The 20,704-nt window shown below is 51.5% G+C and overlaps 1 protein-coding gene across 3 annotated transcripts in view; it reads left to right on the forward strand.

Annotated features, from left to right (window-relative positions):
- Positions 1-15,844, forward strand: part of MICALL2 (MICAL like 2) — a 38,207-nt gene extending 22,363 nt beyond the window's left edge. For 2 of the 3 annotated variants that reach the window (XM_075069196.1, XM_075069197.1), the window contains exons 6-18: positions 949-1,070; positions 1,734-2,387; positions 2,604-2,830; positions 3,904-3,979; positions 4,632-4,759; positions 6,834-6,971; positions 10,355-10,419; positions 10,837-10,960; positions 11,589-11,679; positions 12,127-12,200; positions 12,494-12,608; positions 14,304-14,350; positions 14,438-15,844. In XM_075069196.1, coding sequence (XP_074925297.1) covers positions 949-1,070; positions 1,734-2,387; positions 2,604-2,830; positions 3,904-3,979; positions 4,632-4,759; positions 6,834-6,971; positions 10,355-10,419; positions 10,837-10,960; positions 11,589-11,679; positions 12,127-12,200; positions 12,494-12,608; positions 14,304-14,350; positions 14,438-14,535 — 1,959 coding nt within the window. In that variant the 3' untranslated portion in view covers positions 14,536-15,844. The remainder of the gene's footprint in view (positions 1-948; positions 1,071-1,733; positions 2,388-2,603; positions 2,831-3,903; positions 3,980-4,631; positions 4,760-6,833; positions 6,972-10,354; positions 10,420-10,836; positions 10,961-11,588; positions 11,680-12,126; positions 12,201-12,493; positions 12,609-14,303; positions 14,351-14,437) is intronic. The other variant, XM_032794065.2, reaches the window with a different exon arrangement.
- The last annotated feature ends 4,860 nt before the right edge of the window (positions 15,845-20,704 follow it).

Consider the following 20,704-nt stretch of genomic DNA (forward strand, 5'->3'; position numbering starts at 1 on the left):
GTGAGAGGGCGTCTGCATGGTTACCAACAAGCTCATGTTCAATCAGATGGCAATTGGACTTGGGCCTCTCCTTGCATGTCTAGGGGCTGTGCCACCCAACTGATAGAGCCAGGCTCTGTACCCTGAGTTAAATGCTCTTTGTACTGATGACTCTGTTCCCATTCGGGATCAGTGTCAGACTTAGTTGACCTGGATTAGCCCAGGGGAGCTGTGTGTGCTGCCTGGTGGCAAGAAGGGGGAACATAAAATATCTTAACACTGTTGTGTTTCTGCCCTTAGGGTAATGCTATATGTCCTAATACATTAATTTGTGCTGAGAATCCGTGGTAGTGACAAATGCTACAGTCTATACAAGAGCAAACTTGGTGGGGATCCTAGAGGCTTGCCAAAATGATGCCAAGCACTAGAATGTGGTGGTATAGACCCCAATCATGCTAACACTGCATGCAACAACTGTGTGCTAGAGACACAGCGATTTATTACAATGAAGAGAGAGAGAATCCGCCTCCTCTTCTTTTTTAACAGAAGAAGCAAAACATGCAATAACCAAGTTCCCCAGGGTGCACCCAGTCCTTGGTGTTGCTGGTGAGATATTCAGCAAGGATCCCGATTAGTCCTGGTTGTGGTGGTGGGTTTGTTAAATGGTCTTAGCACCTCCTAGGAACGTAACTGAGACCACTTACGTCGTTCATATTTGCCACCAAACAGTGTTTGGATTGCAGTGGCTTCTGGCTGCTGTCAGTCTGGGCTGGATTTGTTCCAGGGACCTTGTGCTAAAAAGCTCCTTGTCCCATTGCCTGAGCCGTCCAGTGCCTCCTGTAGATAATTTTTTCCCAGTTTGGTTGCTGCTGTTGAATGTTCCGGTTTAGACAAGACTGTCTCCTATGTTTTCGGCTTCGTACTGGGCTGATGGCTGTCGCTGCTGCTGTTGTTTTCTCTCCCCCACAGAAGAGAGTCCTGATAGACAGTGGTAATCTTCGTAGCAGCAGCTGTGCCATCTGTGGGAGTCATGTGCACCTGGTTCAGCGACACTTAGTCGATGGGAAGCTCTACCATAGGAACTGCTTCAGGTAGAGTTCCAGGGGAGGGGAGACAGGTGCGTGCCCAGTAGAGGTTCAGCCTGGCCTCTTTCTGGACAGATGAGCCTCGAACAGCTGCTGTGTAGTTCGTCCCTTTGCCCAGCTGCCTGTTAACCTTGGTGACTTGCTGTGTTTCAGCTACAGTGAACTTCTGGAGACTAGGATGTCTGCTGCTTGGAAAATAAAAAGGCTCTTCGGAGCCAGCTTGGTGGGGTATGCCTGACTTGCAGCATTAGAGACCATACACTGCTCCTTGTTCAGATGTTACTGGCAGCCTCCTCTTGGGGCCTAGGTTATGACACTGACGTGGTGAAATCATCCATGTCTAGGGGAAGCCCTTTGCACTGGCTCACTGTCGTAGCACCTCTCAGACAGGCAGAGATCTGAGTGAGTCACTCTTATTGGTGTTTATGGGTGTGTATTTCAGCGTGGCACCCGGGGCAGCGTGGCGCACACACTGCTCCCTTCCGCAGCAGTCTGATTTTTACATGGAGCTCCTTGCACTGATGGCCCTTCCCATGACTGTGTGTCCATGTCTCCCCTGTGTTGGCTGTAATGTTGTCCCTGCAGTTGGCTGCTGAGTTCATCTCGGTGGCATCCAACTCTCTGGAGAATGTTTCCTAATAGTTTCCTTTTTTTTGCAACTGTCCATAGATGCAAACAGTGTTCCAACACTCTACTGTCTGGGGCCTACAAACCTGGAACCGAACCTGGTGCTTACATCTGTACCAGCCACCAACAGCCAACCAGTCTCCGGAATTCCGAACCATGTAACATAGAGAACAAACCTACCAGTGCCTCCAGGACCTCAGGAGATCCCCAGAAGGTGTTGGTGAAATCAAGTCAGTTAAACAAAGGCACCAATTCCACCTCCAATCCCCCCAGTTCAACCATGCCATCTGGATCACCTGCTGGCAGCAATTCCAGCTCTGGTCCCAAAAGCCCAAATACTCCATGGTCATCGTCAGTTGGGAATAAATCAGATTGCCGTGAAGGTACTACTTCACCTTCTTGGACAGCATTGGGAGCAAAAACGCAGCAAGCTCGAAAGAAGTTCTTCGAGTCCAGTGCGAGTACTTCAGAGTCTTTGACTCACAAATCACCAGCTACTAAAGATCAAGTCCTTCCTTCTCCTCCCTCTCAGGCAGCTAGTAATACCACCTCTGGCATACGCTTTTATGGAGCAAACTCAGGCAACACTGAGAAGGATAAAGCACGTCAACATCTCACGCAGGCTCTTCCTGGACTAAATGCCACTACAAACAGACCGGGAGGAGTCAGTTCCAGTAGCTCCCCACTGCCCAGTAGGTAAGAACCTCTGTCTTTCAAGCATCTATTTGTGTCAAGGAAGGGAGGCTGGGAGAAGCAATAGGAATAGCTAGAGTAGGTCTCTTTCCATTGACTGTGCGGGGCACATAGGAGACAGTCTTTTGTTAGGACCTTCAGAAGATCTTTGGAATGGAGGCCGGTAAAGATGACTTTCTCTGTAAAGGCTCACAAGACTCTTCCTGTTTGCTTTGGCAGCTTTTCTCGCACCATCTCCCCCAGGGAGAGTCCTGATTACAAAATACAGGCCGACAAACCAGGCCATGCAAAAAAACCAGAGCATGCTGCATGGAGACCGGTATCTTCACCCAAAAGTCCAGAAAAAAGCTTAGGAGTTTGGGTTGCCACTCAGAATGGAGAGAAGGACCTGGTCACCCTCAGACCTGCCGATACAGGGCGTAAGCCTGACTGGAAGGACACCAGAGGTGAGAGTGACTTGTTACGTGGTTCTGAGGGCTAGGTTATGATGTTACACATGGTGTGAATTTCACCTCATACCAGAAGTGTGGCTCCAGGGCTCTGCTCTCTGAGATTGAGAGAATAAATGGACCAACAACCCTGGCGCTTTCATCCGTACCAGTCATCAACGCACACTCAACTGTCTGAGCCCTGGGACAGCTAGCACAACATGGATCCATCTGCCCCGGGAGAACAGTAGCTGTGATGTCCCTCCAAGGCAGGCCTGTGGAGAAGCCTCTCTCATTGAGGAGTCGAGTCTTGGGGTTTGAAGTGTCCCAGCTGTCCTGCTACACAGGCTTGTGATTTTGTCAGATCTCACAAGTTAGTTGGACACAGGAGAACCTCTGAGGAACCCCTGTGATGATTTTGGGATCTAGAAGGTGGCACTCAGTCTTCTGAGTCAGTATTGAACCGCAACTCAGCATGGTGTCTTAAGCTCAGTTCTGCTGCAGGTGTTGTCCTCTGGATGAAACATAAAATTGATATCCTGACCTCTTGTGATTGTATGTCTCTCTTTGGAAGAGTTACCTGTATTTTGACCCTTGTCCTGAGTAATTAATTATATGCCACCTACATATAGTTTCCCCTGAAGTTTCAAGTGGGTTACCATATTTTTCACGTCCTGTTTTAAGTGGTTGGTATTGCATTACTGTAGATTGTTAAACTGCTGCTCAGTTAATCTCCTATGTGGCTGCATTTCTGTATGGATGAAGAGGTTTCTGTATAGGTTTTGAAGTGCTTCGGGATCCTTTGGGATCAAAGGTGCTATATGCTGTACAGGTTATTTCTCACCTTTGGGGCCTGGGCAGCTGGTGTAAAACGGAGTAGGAACAAGACCACCAAGTTAATCTCCAACTATGTGGTCTTGTCCTGGGTTCATCTCATCACAGCAGCCAGCTCAGGGTTATAATTTCCTAAGATCCACAAGGAGCTTGGAATTCCCTTATTCTGGGTCTGCAAAGGAAGGGGTCTGGATTGTAGCAGATCAGCTGGTTGGGTCAACTGTATGTTTCTTTACTTGCTGTTTCTCTTCCCATAGGAGGAGTGAACATCACTGAAGATAAGTCTGAGAACCCAGCAGACTGGAGATCTAAACTGAAGCCAGTGGCCAACAAGTGAGTGTCCCAGAGCCATCAGTTTTCAGTGGTGAGCGTATGAGCGTGTGTGAACGTCTCAGCTCCGCTGAACTCTGGGCTGGCCTACACTAGGGGAGGGGATCGATCTAAGATACGCAACTTCAGCTACATGAATAACATAGCTGAAATCGAAGTATCTTAGATCGAGTTACCTACTGTCCTCATGGTGCGGGATCGACGTCCGCGGCTCCCCTTGTCGACTCTGCTACTGCCGTTCGCATTGGTGGAGTTCCGGAGTTGACAGGAGCGCATTCGGGGATCAATATATCGCATCTAGATGAGACGCAATATATCGATCCCCGAGAAATCGATTGCTACCCGCTGATATGGCTGGTGGTGAAGACGTACCCTCTGACATTAAACTCTTCTGTATTTAAATCCTTACTGTGACAAAGTAAGGGAATCAGTGGGAAGAGCTGCTTGGCTTTTGTTTCTACGGGCAAGGCTGAGGGAAAGGAGATCTCATTCCAACTCACTGCACCTGGAACGGGTTTATCTTTCATCTTACTGCTTTGAGGGATCCGAGCCTTGATTCTGTTGGAAGATGACAGACAATGGAGTGAGGAGCTTTGCTGAGGACCAAATCTCAGCAGATATATGACTTTCTAAGTTGTATCTTTCTCCCTTGCAGAGACTCCAACCAGGGTGGTCCTAAGAAATTGATGGACAGCTCCAAGGTGACGAGCAACATAGCCCTGAGCCCAGCACGGGGGGAGAAGTCGGCTTCATCCATTGCCACGCCGGCAAATAAGGACCCTGGTAAGATGGGTTATTAACCTAGTACGGAGGGAACTTTGCCTACCATTTCTCCAGCCATCCAGGGCAGTGGCATGATGGGTTGGAGACACAGTCAGTGTGTGGGATACCAGAAATACGAGGGAAGAATTCATTCCTGGTTTTCCCTCCTCCACTCCAGGCTGGGTGGGTCCCAATCTTCACTTGGCAGGACCAGCCTCAACTGAGGAAGAGGAGCCAGTCTTCATGTAATCTCTCTTGCTCCTAGCTGGGTGGGAGGCAAGGTTTTGACTACTATCTAGTTGTATAATTGTATGTGTGGGATGATGAGGCCACTTGGGCACTGTCGTCCTCCCTTCATGGTCCCATGGCTTCTCGGGTGCGTCTTTGCTGTGGGTGGTGGGTTTTAATCTGTTTCCGTGGAGGTTATGCCCTTTACTTTGGAATCAGGTTCATGTTGGCCCTAGCAGCCGGGGTTGTAATGGCCTGACTATCTGCGGCCATGGCGCTAGTGAGAGACGACAGTGTGTGGAGCTGGGGCATGGCAGGATTTTACAGTGATCCCTCTCGTGCTCTGAAGAAGACTCTCTGGGACTCTGCTGGGATGTACCCTTCATTCCTCAAGAGCCAGGATCCATCCCTTTCTTTTCCCCTGCTGCACTGTTACTTGTTTCTTCTGATCCCCGTCTTGCTGTCCCTGGGATTGAAAAAATGGAGGGATGCATGGAACGCATGAGACCAAGAGTCATGGACTTCTTAGAAATGCGTGTGCTGCTAAAAAACCACCCGTGGAGAGAAGACAGCTACCAAAAACACCCGCCCGTCTGTAGCTGAATTGAATGGCAGGCACTGTTCTGTGGCTGGTGGGTGAGACTAGGACTCCTAGCTATTGTCATAGTCAGCACAATGGAGTAGGAAGAGGTGTTCCGTACTGCTGGGAGCTCATGCCGTAGGCTGATAGCTCGCTAGCCTAGTTTTGACTTGCCATGTCTCCCCCTGCATGTTCCAGGAACGAGTGTTAGTCATCCGAACTGGTGTGTGATTATTAGTTGCCGTCTCTGTCCCCACCCTTTGCCCATGCCAAGATATCTGGCTTCTTAGTTTGGGGCGGGTGTTCAGATGTTGTTGACGAATGTGTCATGCTGTTTTGAAATGTGCGCTGGGGTGGGCTAGAAGAAGGAACGCTTGCTGCCAGTGACCCTGTGGGTTTGTCTTGATTTCAGTTGAAGACGTGCACTAGCTTTTGTCTAGCTAGCAAGGCTTCAATGTAGCAGCGCAAACAAGGTGGTACAGGCTTCAGTGTAGGCTGTACAAGCCTGTCTGGAGCTTTTTCGTGAAATAAATAAATACATAAAGTGCAAATCACTGTAAGTAATTGGCAGGTCCTGGGGCCTAGAAAATATCAGATTTTGAATTTTTGGAACATGAGTCTAACTCCCAGACTGGGTTCTTTCCCTGGCCTTGCCAGGATCAGAGTTCAGTATTGGGGTGGAAGTGAATGAAGGCTGAGGTTTCCAGTGGGTTTTTATGGCTCAGCATTTTGGGGGATGGGAATTGATGGAGAGATTAGGAGTTGGGGTTTAAATATAATCTCTCACTGTTTTCAAGCAAGCACTCTACAGTACCAGGTTCAAATACCCGAGTGGGTGTGGCATTTCTGACCTTGCAGTGAGCTACATTTGTCTGGGGATTTTGTCGACGTGCCCGTCAGTGCAGCATCTGGGTCTGGGACATTATTACATCAACCATTATTCCGAAGCAAACACTGGGTGTGCATCGCAGAGGAGCCCATCGCTGACACTGCCTTGTGGGGATCCAGCTATTGGGGAGAAAAGTTCAATTGCAGAACTGTATGCATCATGGAAACTAGATGGAGGGTTGTTCAGGGGTCTGTAGCTCTTCAGATTGTGAGGAGTGTATCCAGTATTGCTGTTGATCTGGGATGGCATTAGAGGTAAGAGCAGAGGAGGGGGTTACCAGGAAGGATTTAGTTGGAGGTTAGAGGTGGGGATTGATGGTGACTGGCTCATTTTGCTGGGTGAGGGTTGAAGCCTGGTGCATTTCACACCCAGAACTGGGTCTGCACTTTTTAATGTAGCTCCATCTGCTGCGCTGCCTCAAAAGAAGAAACTGATCCCTGACAAGGATCTTCTCAGTGACTGGCTGAAATGGGGAGAGCCCTTTGTTCCTGCCAAGGAGAAGGAGTCAGACCAGTCAAAGCGGGTGTCTTCTCCAGGTAAGATCCCTTCTTAAGAAAGTTGTTTTCTCCTCTAACCATGCTCTGGGCAGCCTGTCGGTAGCACTTGCAGGTGAAATACTGATTCCCTGCTGTATCCAGAGATCTCTGCTGTCAAGCCTGCCTCCCTAGCCTTGTCTTCACTAGGAAAAATGCCGTGTCTCTAATGTGTTAGGGAACACAAGCCAGCTAACGTGTTTGAATCCTTTAGCATGTGGTAGCTGGTTGAGGGAAGCCCTGGCTCAAGGGTTGACCTCGCTAGCTATCGTGCATTAAAACTACAACTGCCTTGTCTTCTTTAGGATTTTAACATATGTTCGCTAGCACCTGTTTAACATACTGTTCTTGTTCAGTGTAGACGGGCTCACCTGGTTCAGCTTTCATGTCCAGACAAACCGTGGTGGCCACTACTCCCACTTTTCAAACCCATTCCTCACTTACCTACACGGTGCATTTCCGACGCAGAGGTTAAAGCCAGAAAGGACGATCAGATCATCTAGTCTGACCTTCTGTGCCTCTCAGGCCACTAAAGCCCTCCCATTGAGCCCAATAACCTGAACTGGCCATGCTTCTTCTCCTGAGCTTACGGAGACTCCGATTATGAATTGCTGCCTTTCAATAGCTTACGGACCCATGTGAGATGGCGTGGCATAGGCCAATCTACAGGCCTCTGCTCCGGCCAGTTTCTGTATTGTCCTTTCAGAAAGGCAGGTGGCATTTTCCTGTATCACCACCTGCCACGCTCCTTTTCCATTGTTCTGAGCTATGAATTAGGGAAGAAGTTTAAACCTCCTTTCTAGAGGCTAGATTAAGAGACCCTTTAGTGCTTCCAAATCACTCAGTGCAGAGAGAGCTGACTGGTCTCAGATGCTAACTTTATTACTCCTTCATTAACCGTGTCTGTCTATCCCAGTATTATGGGTATCCATTCTGTGGTTGATACTAGATAATACTAGCTCCTTTGTTGTAGGTAATGTTTTCTCTAATGATTAGAACACGGGGCTACGAGTCAGAATTCCTGAGTTCTGTTTCCAGCGTTGCTACTAACTCTCTATGGGCAGTCATTTAACTTTGCTCTGCCTTAGTCTCCCTGTCTGTAACACGGACGTAAACCTTGCATCACAGTCAGATTGTGACCCTGAATGAATGTGCTTTGGGATTCTGGGATGCAAGTTTTGCCTCAAGCGTGTACAGTACTATTAGCTAGCTGAGCTAACCGGATGCTGTGTCTTCTTGCAACCTGCTGCAATGCACTGGCTCTTCTGGCTCCAAGTACCTTGTGCCGCCTGTAGGCAGAGGTGATTTTGTGGGGCTCTCCACCCTAGTGGGAGGCGCTGCAGAGGCTGCACAAAGGGAGCTGCTTGGGAGATGATTTTCTCGCTAAGCTAGGTCACCTCATTTGTGGTGTGCCACTGTGAAGCTGCCCAGGGCAGGACATTCCCCACAGGAGGAAACTTCATAAAGGGTTGAGGGCCAGCAGTGCATGGGGCCAGGCCCAGAAGGGAAGAATGCCTGATGTGAGGCCATGTCCGAATGCTGCTCCAGGGTGAGCAGTGGTGCAGAGACAGCACAGAGTCAGTTACCACCTCCTTCCACCCTGACTCCGAAGAAGCAGTAGAACCAGGAAACCCATGACGCTGAGGGTCGGGCTGGGCTGAGAGCTGCCCTCGAGCTCCTCCCTAGCTTGTGGTCTCAGGCCTGTGTGTTTGAGGCTCCAGTAACGGGGTCTGTGGCTGCTCTTGGGGGCTCCCCTCAGCTATTTTCTTGTGTCTCTTCCGTCGGTCTCCTTGTGCATCACCAATCTCGCACTCCTTCCCCGCTTGTGGCCATGATGGTTTTATAGGTCACTCTGTCTTTCCACCCGCTTGTGCATGCGCTGTCTGGTTAGATATTTAGATCTCCCCCAGCACCACAGCGTGTGTGGGTGGAGACAGTAACTAATCAATCACAAACAAGTTAGGATGACTAATGCCCTTTCCTGGGACATGCAGGGGGAGACATGGCAAGTCAAAACTGGGCTAGTGAGCTATCAGCGTACAGCGTGAGCTCCCAGCAGTACGGGGCATCCTTTCGTACTCTGTTGTGCTGACTGTGACGATAGCTCGGAGAGCCAGTCTCACCCACCCGCCACAGAACGGTGCCTGCCATTCAATTCCCTACAGACAAGCGGGTGTTTTGGTAGCTGTCTTCTCGCCACGGGTGGATTTTTAGCAGCACACGCATTTCTAAGGAGCAGGGGGTTGGACTAGATGACCTCCTGAGGTCCCTTCCAACCCTGATATTCTATGATATTCTATGCCTCCTGGTCTCGTGTTCCTGCAAACCCCTTCCCCTCCATCCCCACTGGGGAGGAGTGTCAGAGCCAGGTCCATAGACTTGGGCTTGTGCTACAAATAGCTGTGTAGACGTTCAGGCTCTGGCTGGTGCCTAGGCCCTGAAGCCCAGGGAGGGGAGTGGTTTGGGGGTGAAGGGAGGGAGAGGGCCTGAGTCTGTCGATCCAGGCTTTGAGACTTTCTGCTGCGGGTGTCTTGCTGTGTAAACACAGCCAGATGACTTGTCCGAGGTCATGCAACGAATGGAACCCAGGTCTCCTGACGACCAGGTTAATGCCCTAACCACTGGGCCATCTCTCCCGTCCTGGTCTCTGCTGCACCCTCCTTGTGCGTGGGCTGGTCTGAGCTTGGCTTTCTTTGTTAAACGCCAGTAAGATGGTTACAGTGGCACTTGTGTGGCAGAGATCCCCCCTGGCAAGAGTCCAATATTTCTGACCAGCCCTTTGTTAATTCTTTGTCACTATAAATATTCTGGGGGCTCCAAGGCTGAGGGAGAATCTTTTTTGGTTTTACTTAGAACTGAACTTTGCACTCATTCCTGGACAGCGCTTTTATAAAGTCCTGGGCTAGGGCTGTCCTGGGCCCCTTCAGAACCACGTCAGGTTTAGCTCCAGATGACTGGGTGTCTACTGGCTACCGAGGGAGCATGCTGCAGTGTAGGATGATTTGATGGACGGAGAGCAGGGAATTAGTAGGGAGCTCATGGATTCCAGTGTAGAGAAACGGATGACCCCAGTAGGGACAATATCAAGAAGCGGCTTGTTGCACTGTCCTGGCTGAAGTGTGTGTGTCGTCACTGCCCTCTGTTGGATGGAATTGGATCTGCTCCTGTCTCTGATCGTCTATAGCTGTTTGCAGCATTGCTATAGCTGTGTTGGTCCCAGGATAAGAGACAAAAGATAGCAGAATTAATATCTTTTATTGGAAGTATACAAGTGAGTCCAATAAAAGGTATTCTCTCATCTACCTGGTGTCTGTCTGTCTCTAATCACCTAGTGACTCTTCTACAGAGATGATATCATGGATGTGTGTTTGTTTTTTAATTTCTAGTTAAACCGCCAGCTCCAAAAATCATCCAGAACCTTGTGAGCGATGAAGTGGCATCCCTGACCAAGGTACGGTTTGAGTGGCAAAACAAGGCTATCATAATGATCCTTTCCCAGAGACCGCCCTTATGGTTCTGTTCAGTCTGGGGCACCCTCCTCCTCACTGCTGATCTTATGGCTGAGATCTTCTCTCACCTGCTGGGTTTACAGGTGAGGGGAAGGGGTTGCACCACGACTGGTAGATGCTGCCTCTGGTGATGGCTGTGCCATGTCGATCTATGTGACTTTCTAGCAGGGCCCATTGTGTAGCGAATTACCAGCTCCACATCTTCTCTGACTTTGGTGCCTCCAGGATGTGGTCCCATGGGGAGATGGTCCATTCCAGCCCATCTCCTTTTGTTATTTCCCAGCTCCATCCAGGCTAATGGGTGGCATGCGGGAAGCAGGTAGTATTCATTTCGAGCCTCCTGTGACTTTGTCCTTCAGCTCCAAGAAGACTACATCCCTGAGGAAGAAATCCAGGAGAAGGTGCGAGAGATCGAAAAGCAGTTGGATGAGCTGGAGCTCAAGGGAGTTGATATGGAGAAGCATCTGCGTGACTGTGAGGAAGGTAAGGGAGGCCACAGGGACCATCTCAGCTAGAGTCGGGAAGGATGAGTCTAGAGTCCCTTGGTCAGTGTCCTGTCTACAGACTCATTTGGGCTGGTGACTTTAATCCTAGGAGCTCTCACAGTGTGTTGGACCCTTGAGATGGCTTAGATGTGAGGCCAGATAAAATCCTGGGCTGAAGAAATTCCCAGATGGCTCTATCCATTTCCTGACACACTGTTCCAGGAACTCCCTGCTCTATTGCCAAGTGATTGAGGGTCAGTGAAGTTCAGGAACTGAAAGGCTGCTCCTGACCTGTTTTAGGGAATCCAGACTGGACTGTTTGTCATGGACTTTGCCCAGGACCATCCCTGTTGTCCGAATACTTGATAAGCTTGTTCAGGTTGGCGCAGAGGAGCAGATTGCATGGGCAGCCTATGAGGAGAGTCCTTGGCCAGTTTACCTGCATCTGCCTGTGATGCTCACTGTCCATAGCCTGAGTAACGGGAGCAATCTGTGATGGGAACGATACATAGCCAACTATCTGAGGCTACTTTTGACGAGTGTAGCAGCTGTCCTGTGTGGACAGTCACTGACAGCTCTTGTAGTCAGTGCATTGTGAGTGGACGTACTGTTTGTCTTGTCTGCAGATGATTCAGAGGATTCTCTCATGGTGGATTGGTTCAAACTGATCCACGAGAAACAGCTGCTGTTGAGACTGGAGTCAGAGCTGATGTACAAGTGAGTACAACCAAAAAGCCGGGCAGTCTGCCCTTCCCGTAGACAGTGAGCTGACTCCTGATGGGGGCTGGAGAATGGGAGTCAGATTTACTGGGTGAGGGGGAGGGACGAGGAAAGCTTGAAGGAATCGCTGGTATATCTGCCAGCAGCTGGGGGTACTAGCTGATGGGGCATCGCTACAGTAGAAGCAATCAGTACCATAGCTTGCTCACAGGTGGGGAAGGTTGATGGCCTCCTCTAGCCCCGTGTCTGGGTGTCAGGAGAGAGAGCGCTTATCTGAGTGACATGGGGCAGCCCAGGAGCCCTCTCACCCTGGCTGGGTTCCTCTCCTGAGTTCTGCCAGGTAGCTTGGAGAGCAGCCTCCCACTCCCAGCTCCAAAGCGGCGTGAGTGTCCTGCTTCGGGGTGAGGTGGGAGAATCACCTATTGCCTTTCCGGCATCTCACAGATCGAAACAGCAGAAGCTGGAGGAGAAGCAGTGGAATATCGAGAGCGAGCTGCGGCGCCTAATGAGCAAACCAGGTAAGCAAGGTTGCCATCCCCCACGTGAGCAGTTCTGTCTCTGCATCTTGCTGGGATTCCACTCTGCAGAAGGCTGTCATGTCCCCCGTCCTCTCTCCACCTAACCCAGCCTGAAGGGGAGAGCAGTGCCTCTGGGGGAAGGGACCAGGGGGATTGTGAGGAACCTATTGCTTTTGTAGGTAAGTCTGTGTCTTGCTTGTAGTACAGAGGCAGGGTGTCTGTTAACATAGCGCTCGCTGCATGGGCAGAGCCAGAGTAGCGTTGCTGTGACCGATTCCCCTTGTGTTGCACAGAGGAGCAGAAGACCTACATGGAGAAGAAGCGGGAGAAGGAGCTGCTGGACTCGTACGTGAACACCGTCAATGACCGAAATGATATCGTGGAATGCTTGGATGAGGACAGACTCAGGTACGGGACCCCAGGGCGGTGCGGGGAGGGGAAGGCGAGACGGAGGCTGCTTGTATCCCACCGCTCCTTGTTCCCTGGCAAATAGGTTCGGAAGGTTAGAAAGTGTCGGGTTTGAGGGTGCATGGTTCCCCCTCTGCCGTGTCCCTTTCCAGTGTGGTGCAGGAGGGGGAAGGCATGGGGCAGTGAACAGAACGGATGCAGGAAGCCGTTGATAGCGAGGGATGGGAGCAGCAGAGCCGGGGATGGGATAGGGAGCTGAGCTGTTGGGAAGCCTGTCCGGGGCATGAGCCTGGGAATCCTCCATTTACTACAGTGAGCAAAGATCATGGCCCACGCTCTAAAGTTTAGCTTGAGAGCTGGGGAGGGACACGGCGAGGTGGGTTTGAGGTTTTGATTTGTGCCCATCTCTACTGAGAGAAGCCCCCACGTCTCACTTGGCAACGCTCCCCAGGAGCCCTTGGTGGAGCCAGACCCTGTAACTCTCACTCAGTTGTCTCGCGTTGATCTGTAATTTACGCCGCTGGATGATGGGCCACGAGTCTCTTCTACAGAGACCTCCACCCCAGAATGAGATGAGCCTGGATGATCTAACCCCCACCCATGCTTGCATCCCCCTCCCAGACTGGGCAGCACCTGAGTGGGAGCTGCAGGATCCTGGCCCCCTTGTGTTGGTGCAGGTTCAAAGGGCTGCTGGTGGGGTGTGTTAATAACTGGGGCACCTCCATCTCTGGGCTGCAGAGGGGGCAGGGTTTTGGTCAGGGAGAAGATTTCTTGGAGGAGGGGTAAAGGGGGTTCAAACACCCTGGCCTCAGCCCCCAACCATGTGGCTGGGGCAGAGGGGGCTTTCTCTGGAACTCTGGAGCGACAGGTTAAAATGCTGTTGCTGGATGTTTTTGCTCTGGCAAGTCCAGAGTAGTTTTGGGCAGCGCTGTGGTGGAGTTGAAAGGAAACCGAATATTCTGGGAAGGGGCAGTTCTGGAGGAGGAAGAGCATCTCCCTTGAGCTTTCTGAGCAACCCTCTAGTGGGTGCCTGATGGAGGCTGGGTTGTGGGCAGACACTGGAGCTGACGGGAGCCCTGCTCTGCATGAAGGAGCTTTATGCAGGCCCTACCACCTCCCCATTCCCCTGTGGCTGGCGGTTGGCTGTGAAGCACTGGCATGCTGCATGGCCTTCTGCCTGGAGCACACCCCTCTCCTGCACAGGGGAAGGGCTGAGAGGTTAATCTGGTGCTTGTCTTGCTGGCTTTAATATTTCTGTGTATGCTCCTGTGTGGCCACATCTCCTACTGCCCTAGTGCTGGGCTCCACATGCAGACTGGAGGCGCTGTCTGCTCTCCACCCTTTCCTGGCTTGGCCAAGGGGCCCTCCGGCATGTGTTACCAGCTTCCTCTGCCACCCAGAGCTCATGGACACGCTGGGACCTGGACAATTACAGAACTGCCTGTTTCTGTCTGCTCACTGCTGCCTACAAGGGTGTCGCTCCCTGTCAGGCTGGGTGGTAGTGCAGCGCATACCCTTGGGGGCATGTGAGGGCACTCATCTGGGCATGTCACCCTGGCCTACAGTGGCAGGGCAGAGCAGAGGAGCAGCTCTCGGTGGCTTGCTGTGGAGTTTTCCCTGTCCTGCTGGGAGCACAGGGTGCTGGCTCAGTGCGTTCCTGGTGTCCGTCTCTAACACAGTCCTCTTCCTTCCCAGGGAGCTGGAGGAGGATCAGATGCTGGCAGACATGCTCCGGAAGCTGGGTAAGGGCTCTCTCTCTTGTAACCGACCAGCTCTCTGCTGCGGTAAGGACCAGGATGTCATGCTCTGTGCTCTCTCTTCTCCCACAGATGCGTCTCCTGAGAGCCAGGAACCCAACAAGAGGAAAAGCAAGTTCCGCTGGTCCAAAATATGGAAGCAGAAAAGCAAGAAGAAAGCGCAGCAGTGAAGTTCTCTGCACGGCAGCATGAAGGGCCATGGAATCCAGGAGTTGGTCCCTCTTGCACGCTATGTCTCTGGAGTCAGACAGTGCTCCTCTGCCCTGAGGAAGGGGGATTCAGGGCATGAGGACTGCGGGGGCACTGAGATTCCCCTCTCCTCCCAGAAGGAGCTCGACGTGTTATCCACCCAGCTGAATGAGAGCTGCCGCCTCTGCCAGGAGACTATGCTGTGCCTTGCACTGCGCCAGCACTGGCCTGGCTGCCACTCCGCTGAGCAGAACTGATTTGCTCACTGGCTGCTAGCTCGCTGGCTCTCTGGTCACACCAGTTCTGATGCCCCCGATCACCCTCTGCCACTGAACGGGCTGCAGTCCTGCCCAGGATGGGTGCGTGAAGGGGGAACTGTTCCTCAGCCTCCTTTCCCGCACACGTTTGCTCCATGAATGTTGGGAAGCTCGGCGGGTATGTCTACATTGCAATAAAACACCTGCCGTTGGCCCATGTCAGCTGACGCGGGCTCATGGGCTATATTCAGGCTCGTGCTGGAGCCCAGGCTCTGAGACCCCATGATGGGGGAGGGTCCCAGAGCCCAGGCTCCAGCCTGAGCCTAAACATCAACACTGCAATTTTATAACCCCCACAATCCCAAGTTAGTTGCCATGGGCCAGCTGGGGGTGTCCTATTGAAGGGCAGACCTGCCCTGCAGAGCCAGGAGTTGCCATGGGCCACCAGGGACAGAGGACCTCTCAGCATCGGGAGCTGCAGGCCCCAGCATGAACAGACTAGGATGAGTGGGTGGGCACATCGCTGGGGACGTGGCTCGCATGGGGAGATGGTTAGGGATGGGAAGGACCTCGCTGTGCTTTGAGGAGAGAGGCTGCTGCAGGGACATTCAGCAGCACTCGCTTTCCAAACTGCAGGGTGCTTGTCTGTCTGGGCCAGGCATCTCCATGATATGACACTCCCTGCCCCTCTCTGAAGGAGCTCTCGCTGCCTGTGGCCCATCACTCTGAAGGTGGCAGCAGAACCTCTTACTGGTAACTCGGGAGCCCAAGTGGACGATGGGGGTGAACTGCCCACCCTTCCCCCAACCACATTCTCTTAGTGGGGTAAACAGTCATCTGCTGAGGCTCCTTTAATGGTGAACCAGCTGCCCCCGGGGTCCGAATCTGATGCATTCAGGCTGGCATGGGGAAGTTCTTTGCTGGGCTGAAGGAGTCGCAAGTCAAGGCCTCTCTCCTCACCCCTTCTCCCTGCACATACAGAAAAGGACTGCAGCCGTGGGTCTGAGCCGACCTGCGTACACACGGCTACAGCTCTGTCACTCGGCGCTGGGCACCGCGGATGAAGACTGGGAGGAGGGGTTACAAATCTTACTTTGATCCCCATAGCACTTGCAAGCTGTGGAATCTCCCTGCATTTATTCCCTTACTCCAACACAGTGGATCTCGCTGGATGTTCTGCTCCTGCATGAGAGAGACTTTCTCACTGGGAGTCTGCAGCCTGAAACTTGTGCCTAGAAGTATGTTGGTGTAAAGTTCTCCTTCTCCGCCTGGTGGCAGTATGGTCCTCTGCCCATGTTGCTTTACCCAGGGCAGCGAACAGCTGATTTGCTCAGAAAGTGCTAATGCTTTTTCTGTACAGTATGTACAGTGTGTGCTGGGGCTGTATAGTCAGCGTCGGCATATGAGGATTCACTTTATATTTGCATACATTTCTATTCAATAAATAATAACATTTTAGAGGAAAACCTGGAGCCCTGTGATGTGAATGTGGTGGAGCTGCTGGACATGGGACTGCATCCTTCTCAGCAAGGACTGGACAGCCTGTGACGATTGAACTCGCCCCTCCTGCCAATGGGGGTATGGTGTGCTGGCAGGGGATTGAGAAGGGAAAGCTAGCCCTTGCCTCTGTCATGTGCAGAGAGGGTTCTCTCCCCCTAGCACCTTTCACAGGCACCAGGGTAACTATAAACAGGAGGGAGGGGTTGAAGACAAGCTGTTTTGATGTGTGGGCTGCATTGTCTGAAGCGATTATCTGAAATTCACACTGATCTTAGAAACAAGTGAGCGCGAAGACATTGCCTGAGACACTTGCTCTTCAGGAATCAACCAGTCCACTTAGTTAATTTGTACATCACCCAACGCAGCCTTTATAACTCACTCCTCTCATCAGGGCTGGAGTGAGTTTTGCTGCTCTTTAATAAATGGGGTGAGTACATCTTTGTAGCCTTCATTCCTCACCATCTCCCTCTTCTCCACCCCCAGACTGAAAGCTACACCTGCTCTCTTGCTGCTTCTCCCATTAATCCCAATCCCAAACCCAAGCTCTGGGAAATCAGAATGTAGCTGGCACTTTGGCTGGTGGAGCATGAGGCAAAATTGGATCCAACTTGTTTGTCTGGAGATGTATTATACCTTTTGTACCCAAATGATGGTTACATCAAAAGAAGCAGATCTGGTAAGTGCAACCCTGTAGGTCCATTTCTAGCCATGTTTCTTGCCCTGTACCTGTGCTCCCATAGAAGCGGAGCTAAAATGAATCTGCTGGATCAGCTAACCACAGGGGCTTGAAGGGTTAATCTAGAAAAGTGCTGTAATTCTCTTTCCTGGAGAATGAAAGTTGCTTGTGTGAATACTCATTAAAGACTAGGCTGGAAGGCTGGTCCTTGGGGTAGGAGACTGCTCGAGGAGCACAGTAAGGCACAAGAATTCCAACAGCCTGCCCACAGCTCTGACTTTTGTCCCACTATCCAGATCCTACAATCCACATTTCAGACACTGGCTCTGACCCTGCAAAGAACTAGGCACGTACTTTTCAGGGTTGAGTAGTGCCTGTGTTTAATAGTTCCCAATAGGCTCACAGTGCATACAATTAAGCGTCTGCCTAAGTCTTTGTAGGGTTGAGGCCTGTGAAAGCCACAGAAAGAAGAGCTAGAGAGAGAAGGTGGGAGAGGTAATATCTTTCATTGGACTGGTTTCATTCACACCTGGCTATCCTGGAGGATAGAAATACCCCAGCTCCTGGCATGGGCTCACCTGCTCAACTCCTACTGACCTATAGCTCGTGATCAGCTTTTGCCTTCTGCAAATCATCAATTAAAGACAAAAATCCTCGGTCCCACTACAGCCCTGGAAAAGTTTAACCCCATAAGGGGGCTTGCCTGTGGCATTATTATAAGAACCCCAAGCCCTTGCCTCTCCTGGGAAGGAGAGAGGGCACACATGCAAAATCCCTTCAAAGTCTGTCCTCCTCCTTTCTGGCCTTGACTAACCTACAGAATGTTGGGGCCTCTGCAAGCATTGCCATTTTACGGCTCACACTCCCTTCTCCAGAAAATTCATCAATAGGTCAGGCTGGGATTTTCAGAGGAGTTCATCCAGCTGGCTTTCAGTGGGACTTGGGCAACTGCCTCCTTCAGCCCCTCTTGGAACATCCTTGCCTTCACCACCGCTTGCTACAGCACAGACCTTAGTCTCTGTTAATCTTCTACCATGCTGAAAACGGACAGTAGTTGAGGCAGATAGCCCTGCCCAGGGAGGAGAATGGAGACAAGGCAGCTGAAGTAGGACCTCCGCTTCCCCCAGGTGATGCTGCTGCTTCAATGCTTAGCCAAACAGTTGGCCGTAGTGATCATTTGCCATATGGTCTGTTCCTGCCCAGCCGCAAGGGATTAACGGCTCAAGAGTCCAACATCAGAACAGACTTCATGAACCCATGTAATGGGGCGGCTGCCTCTGGGCCGCCTCCACCCCTCGCTTGGTGGGATTTTATCTTGGATGTTACAAGCTGCCCGAGAACGGCATTCGCTGGAACGTCTGGTGCCATTCTCGCAACTTGTCCAAAAAGCGTAAGGTGCCATCTGCGGACAATGGCCCCAGTAATCTGTAGACCGGAGCAACTATAAACATCTGCATTACAGATGAAGTCATTCCACTTTATGCCCAATATACGACTGGCATTTTGTGTGGCAAGTCTCCAGCTTTGCCCAGTCTGAGCAGGGTTGGGTCCATGTTTCGCAGCCATACAACAGTACGGAGAGGATACATCTGCTGATCCTACAGTGATTTGTCATATGTTCTGTCACACTCAGCCCAGGTAGGGCTCCCCCTGGGTGGACTATCTCCAGGCGCCTGTGTTTGGGGCCCACCTTGGGTACTTTAAGTCTGCAGACTCTCGACAGGGTCCAGGCACAGGCCCTGGCTTGGGGTCTCTCAGCAATGGAGATACTTTGGAGTGCAGATACTTTGTCTAGCACATCCCCATCCCCCGAATGTTGATACCTTGTGGTTCAACTCCCTAGCCCCTGGGCTGAGTGCTGATCTCTCAGGTTCCCTTATAGCCCTGTGCTTACAGGTCACCTCTTCAGGGGACTATATCTGTACATGTTTCCCTGCCTCAGTTTCCTCACTATTCTGGAGAGTTTTGTGTTTAGGTCAGAGTATTCTGATGTGTCCAGGATCCCCCCACCCTCCCTGTGCTCATGGCTTCTCTCCAGATTGATGGAGCCTCTCTCACTCTGGCCTCTGCAGGCAGTGCCCTTTCACTCCCCTGCCTGGACTGGATACTGTACCAGAGCAGAGGCCGTATTCCAGGCTTGATGTGCCATTGCTCCGGCAAATGCTGGATCAGACTCTAGCAATGGTCCTACTCTGTCTACACCACATGCCTGGCTGGATGGTCTGGGGCTAGGCTGAATAAGGTAGGAGGCAATGGACCATCCTGCCTGTGTTTCTCCAAAGCATGAGATGGCAGAAGGGACACACAGACCTCCATCTTTACCCAGTGGCAGTTACAGAAGCAAGTGAAAAGGCTGGCTGTATGGAATCATAGAATCCAGATCATCGAACAGCTGATCCCAAAGCTAGTTCCTGTAGGACTGCTGGGACGTGTCCATTCTACTCTGGGACTAGTGATGGGGCAACAGCTAGAGAATTTGGCTGGCTGAGCTGTAACTCTCTGCTAATGTTATCCCAGGCCATTCATCCCCTTACAAATCCCACATGATGGACATGACTAATCTCCAGCCACAGGGATTTAGTTTCAGCTCCTAAATCTGGTGCCAGCGCAGGCTGCACTCTCACCTCTGGAGAACCTGGATCTCATTCCAGCTTCTGCTTGAGGGGGTGGTGCTAGTGCTCATAGCGATGTGGCCTCTGCAGTGGTGGTCCTAGACTGCGGTGATGAATTCTGCCATTCTGCACCTGCGGTGGGTTTGCTTGTAGGGGGGAGGATATAAACCAATTAGTCCTGTCCCCAGCACTATAGAGCAATCTAGATTGTGCTCAGTGGGACCCAGGCAACGCTAAAGGATGGGATGGTGAAATGATACATAAGTCCTATGACCACCATAGAAATCCTGGAGTGAGAACTCCGCTGAGTGTGAGCAGCTCTTCCATGAGGTACAGATGTGGGGTGGGGGAGTAGGCTGCCCGCCCGTGGCACTGCCTGAGCTATCTGCATCTTGTCAGAGCTACAATGCGTGGTTTCAAAGAACGAGGGGAGACCCAGTCATCAGCTCTTGTGCTGATCCTGCAGACTCTCATGCATTTTTACCTTCAAGCACCTCCACTGCCTCCTGGAGTTCCACAATATAAGTGTCTGCAGGTGCAGGGCACTAGTTTGTGTGCAGTACAGAGCCAGGGCCCTGTCGGGTCTGGTCAGTATCAGGCATGCCTCTGCTGCGCTAGAACTAACTTTACATCCCCCAACGGTGAGTGGGGAAACTTGGCCTGTGTTTTAGAAGTGATTCAGCTAGGTCAGGCCGCATTAAAACAGACTCCTGCATTTCAGCTGTGTATCCTCCCCAACGGTGACTGGCCAGGCCCTGCTAATGCACACACCTGCAGTTTTACATTTTGAAAACAGGAAAGTTGCAGACTGATTCCTCTTCCTACCTTGCCTGAGTTCAAGGCTTTGCAGGTCCCCTGCTCTGATTAGCTAAGGGCTGAGCTCCAGCCCAAGGAAAACCAAACAACAGGCAAAGATGAAAAAGGACACCACTTTATTCCAGTTAGAGGCTTACGCTGAGAAAATCCCAGGGGTGAACCCTGCGGGCCTGTCTGATGGGAGCGGTTCTACTGTCTGCAATAGAACTGTGCATAGAAGTAAACTGAGCAGGATACAGCCTCAGGACTGCTGGTGCAAGGACCTCCCTTGCGACTCCCTGCCCACAGC

The sequence above is a fragment of the Chelonoidis abingdonii genome, chromosome 9 (assembly GCF_003597395.2).
Source record: "Chelonoidis abingdonii isolate Lonesome George chromosome 9, CheloAbing_2.0, whole genome shotgun sequence".
Lineage (NCBI taxonomy): Eukaryota > Metazoa > Chordata > Testudines > Testudinidae > Chelonoidis > Chelonoidis abingdonii.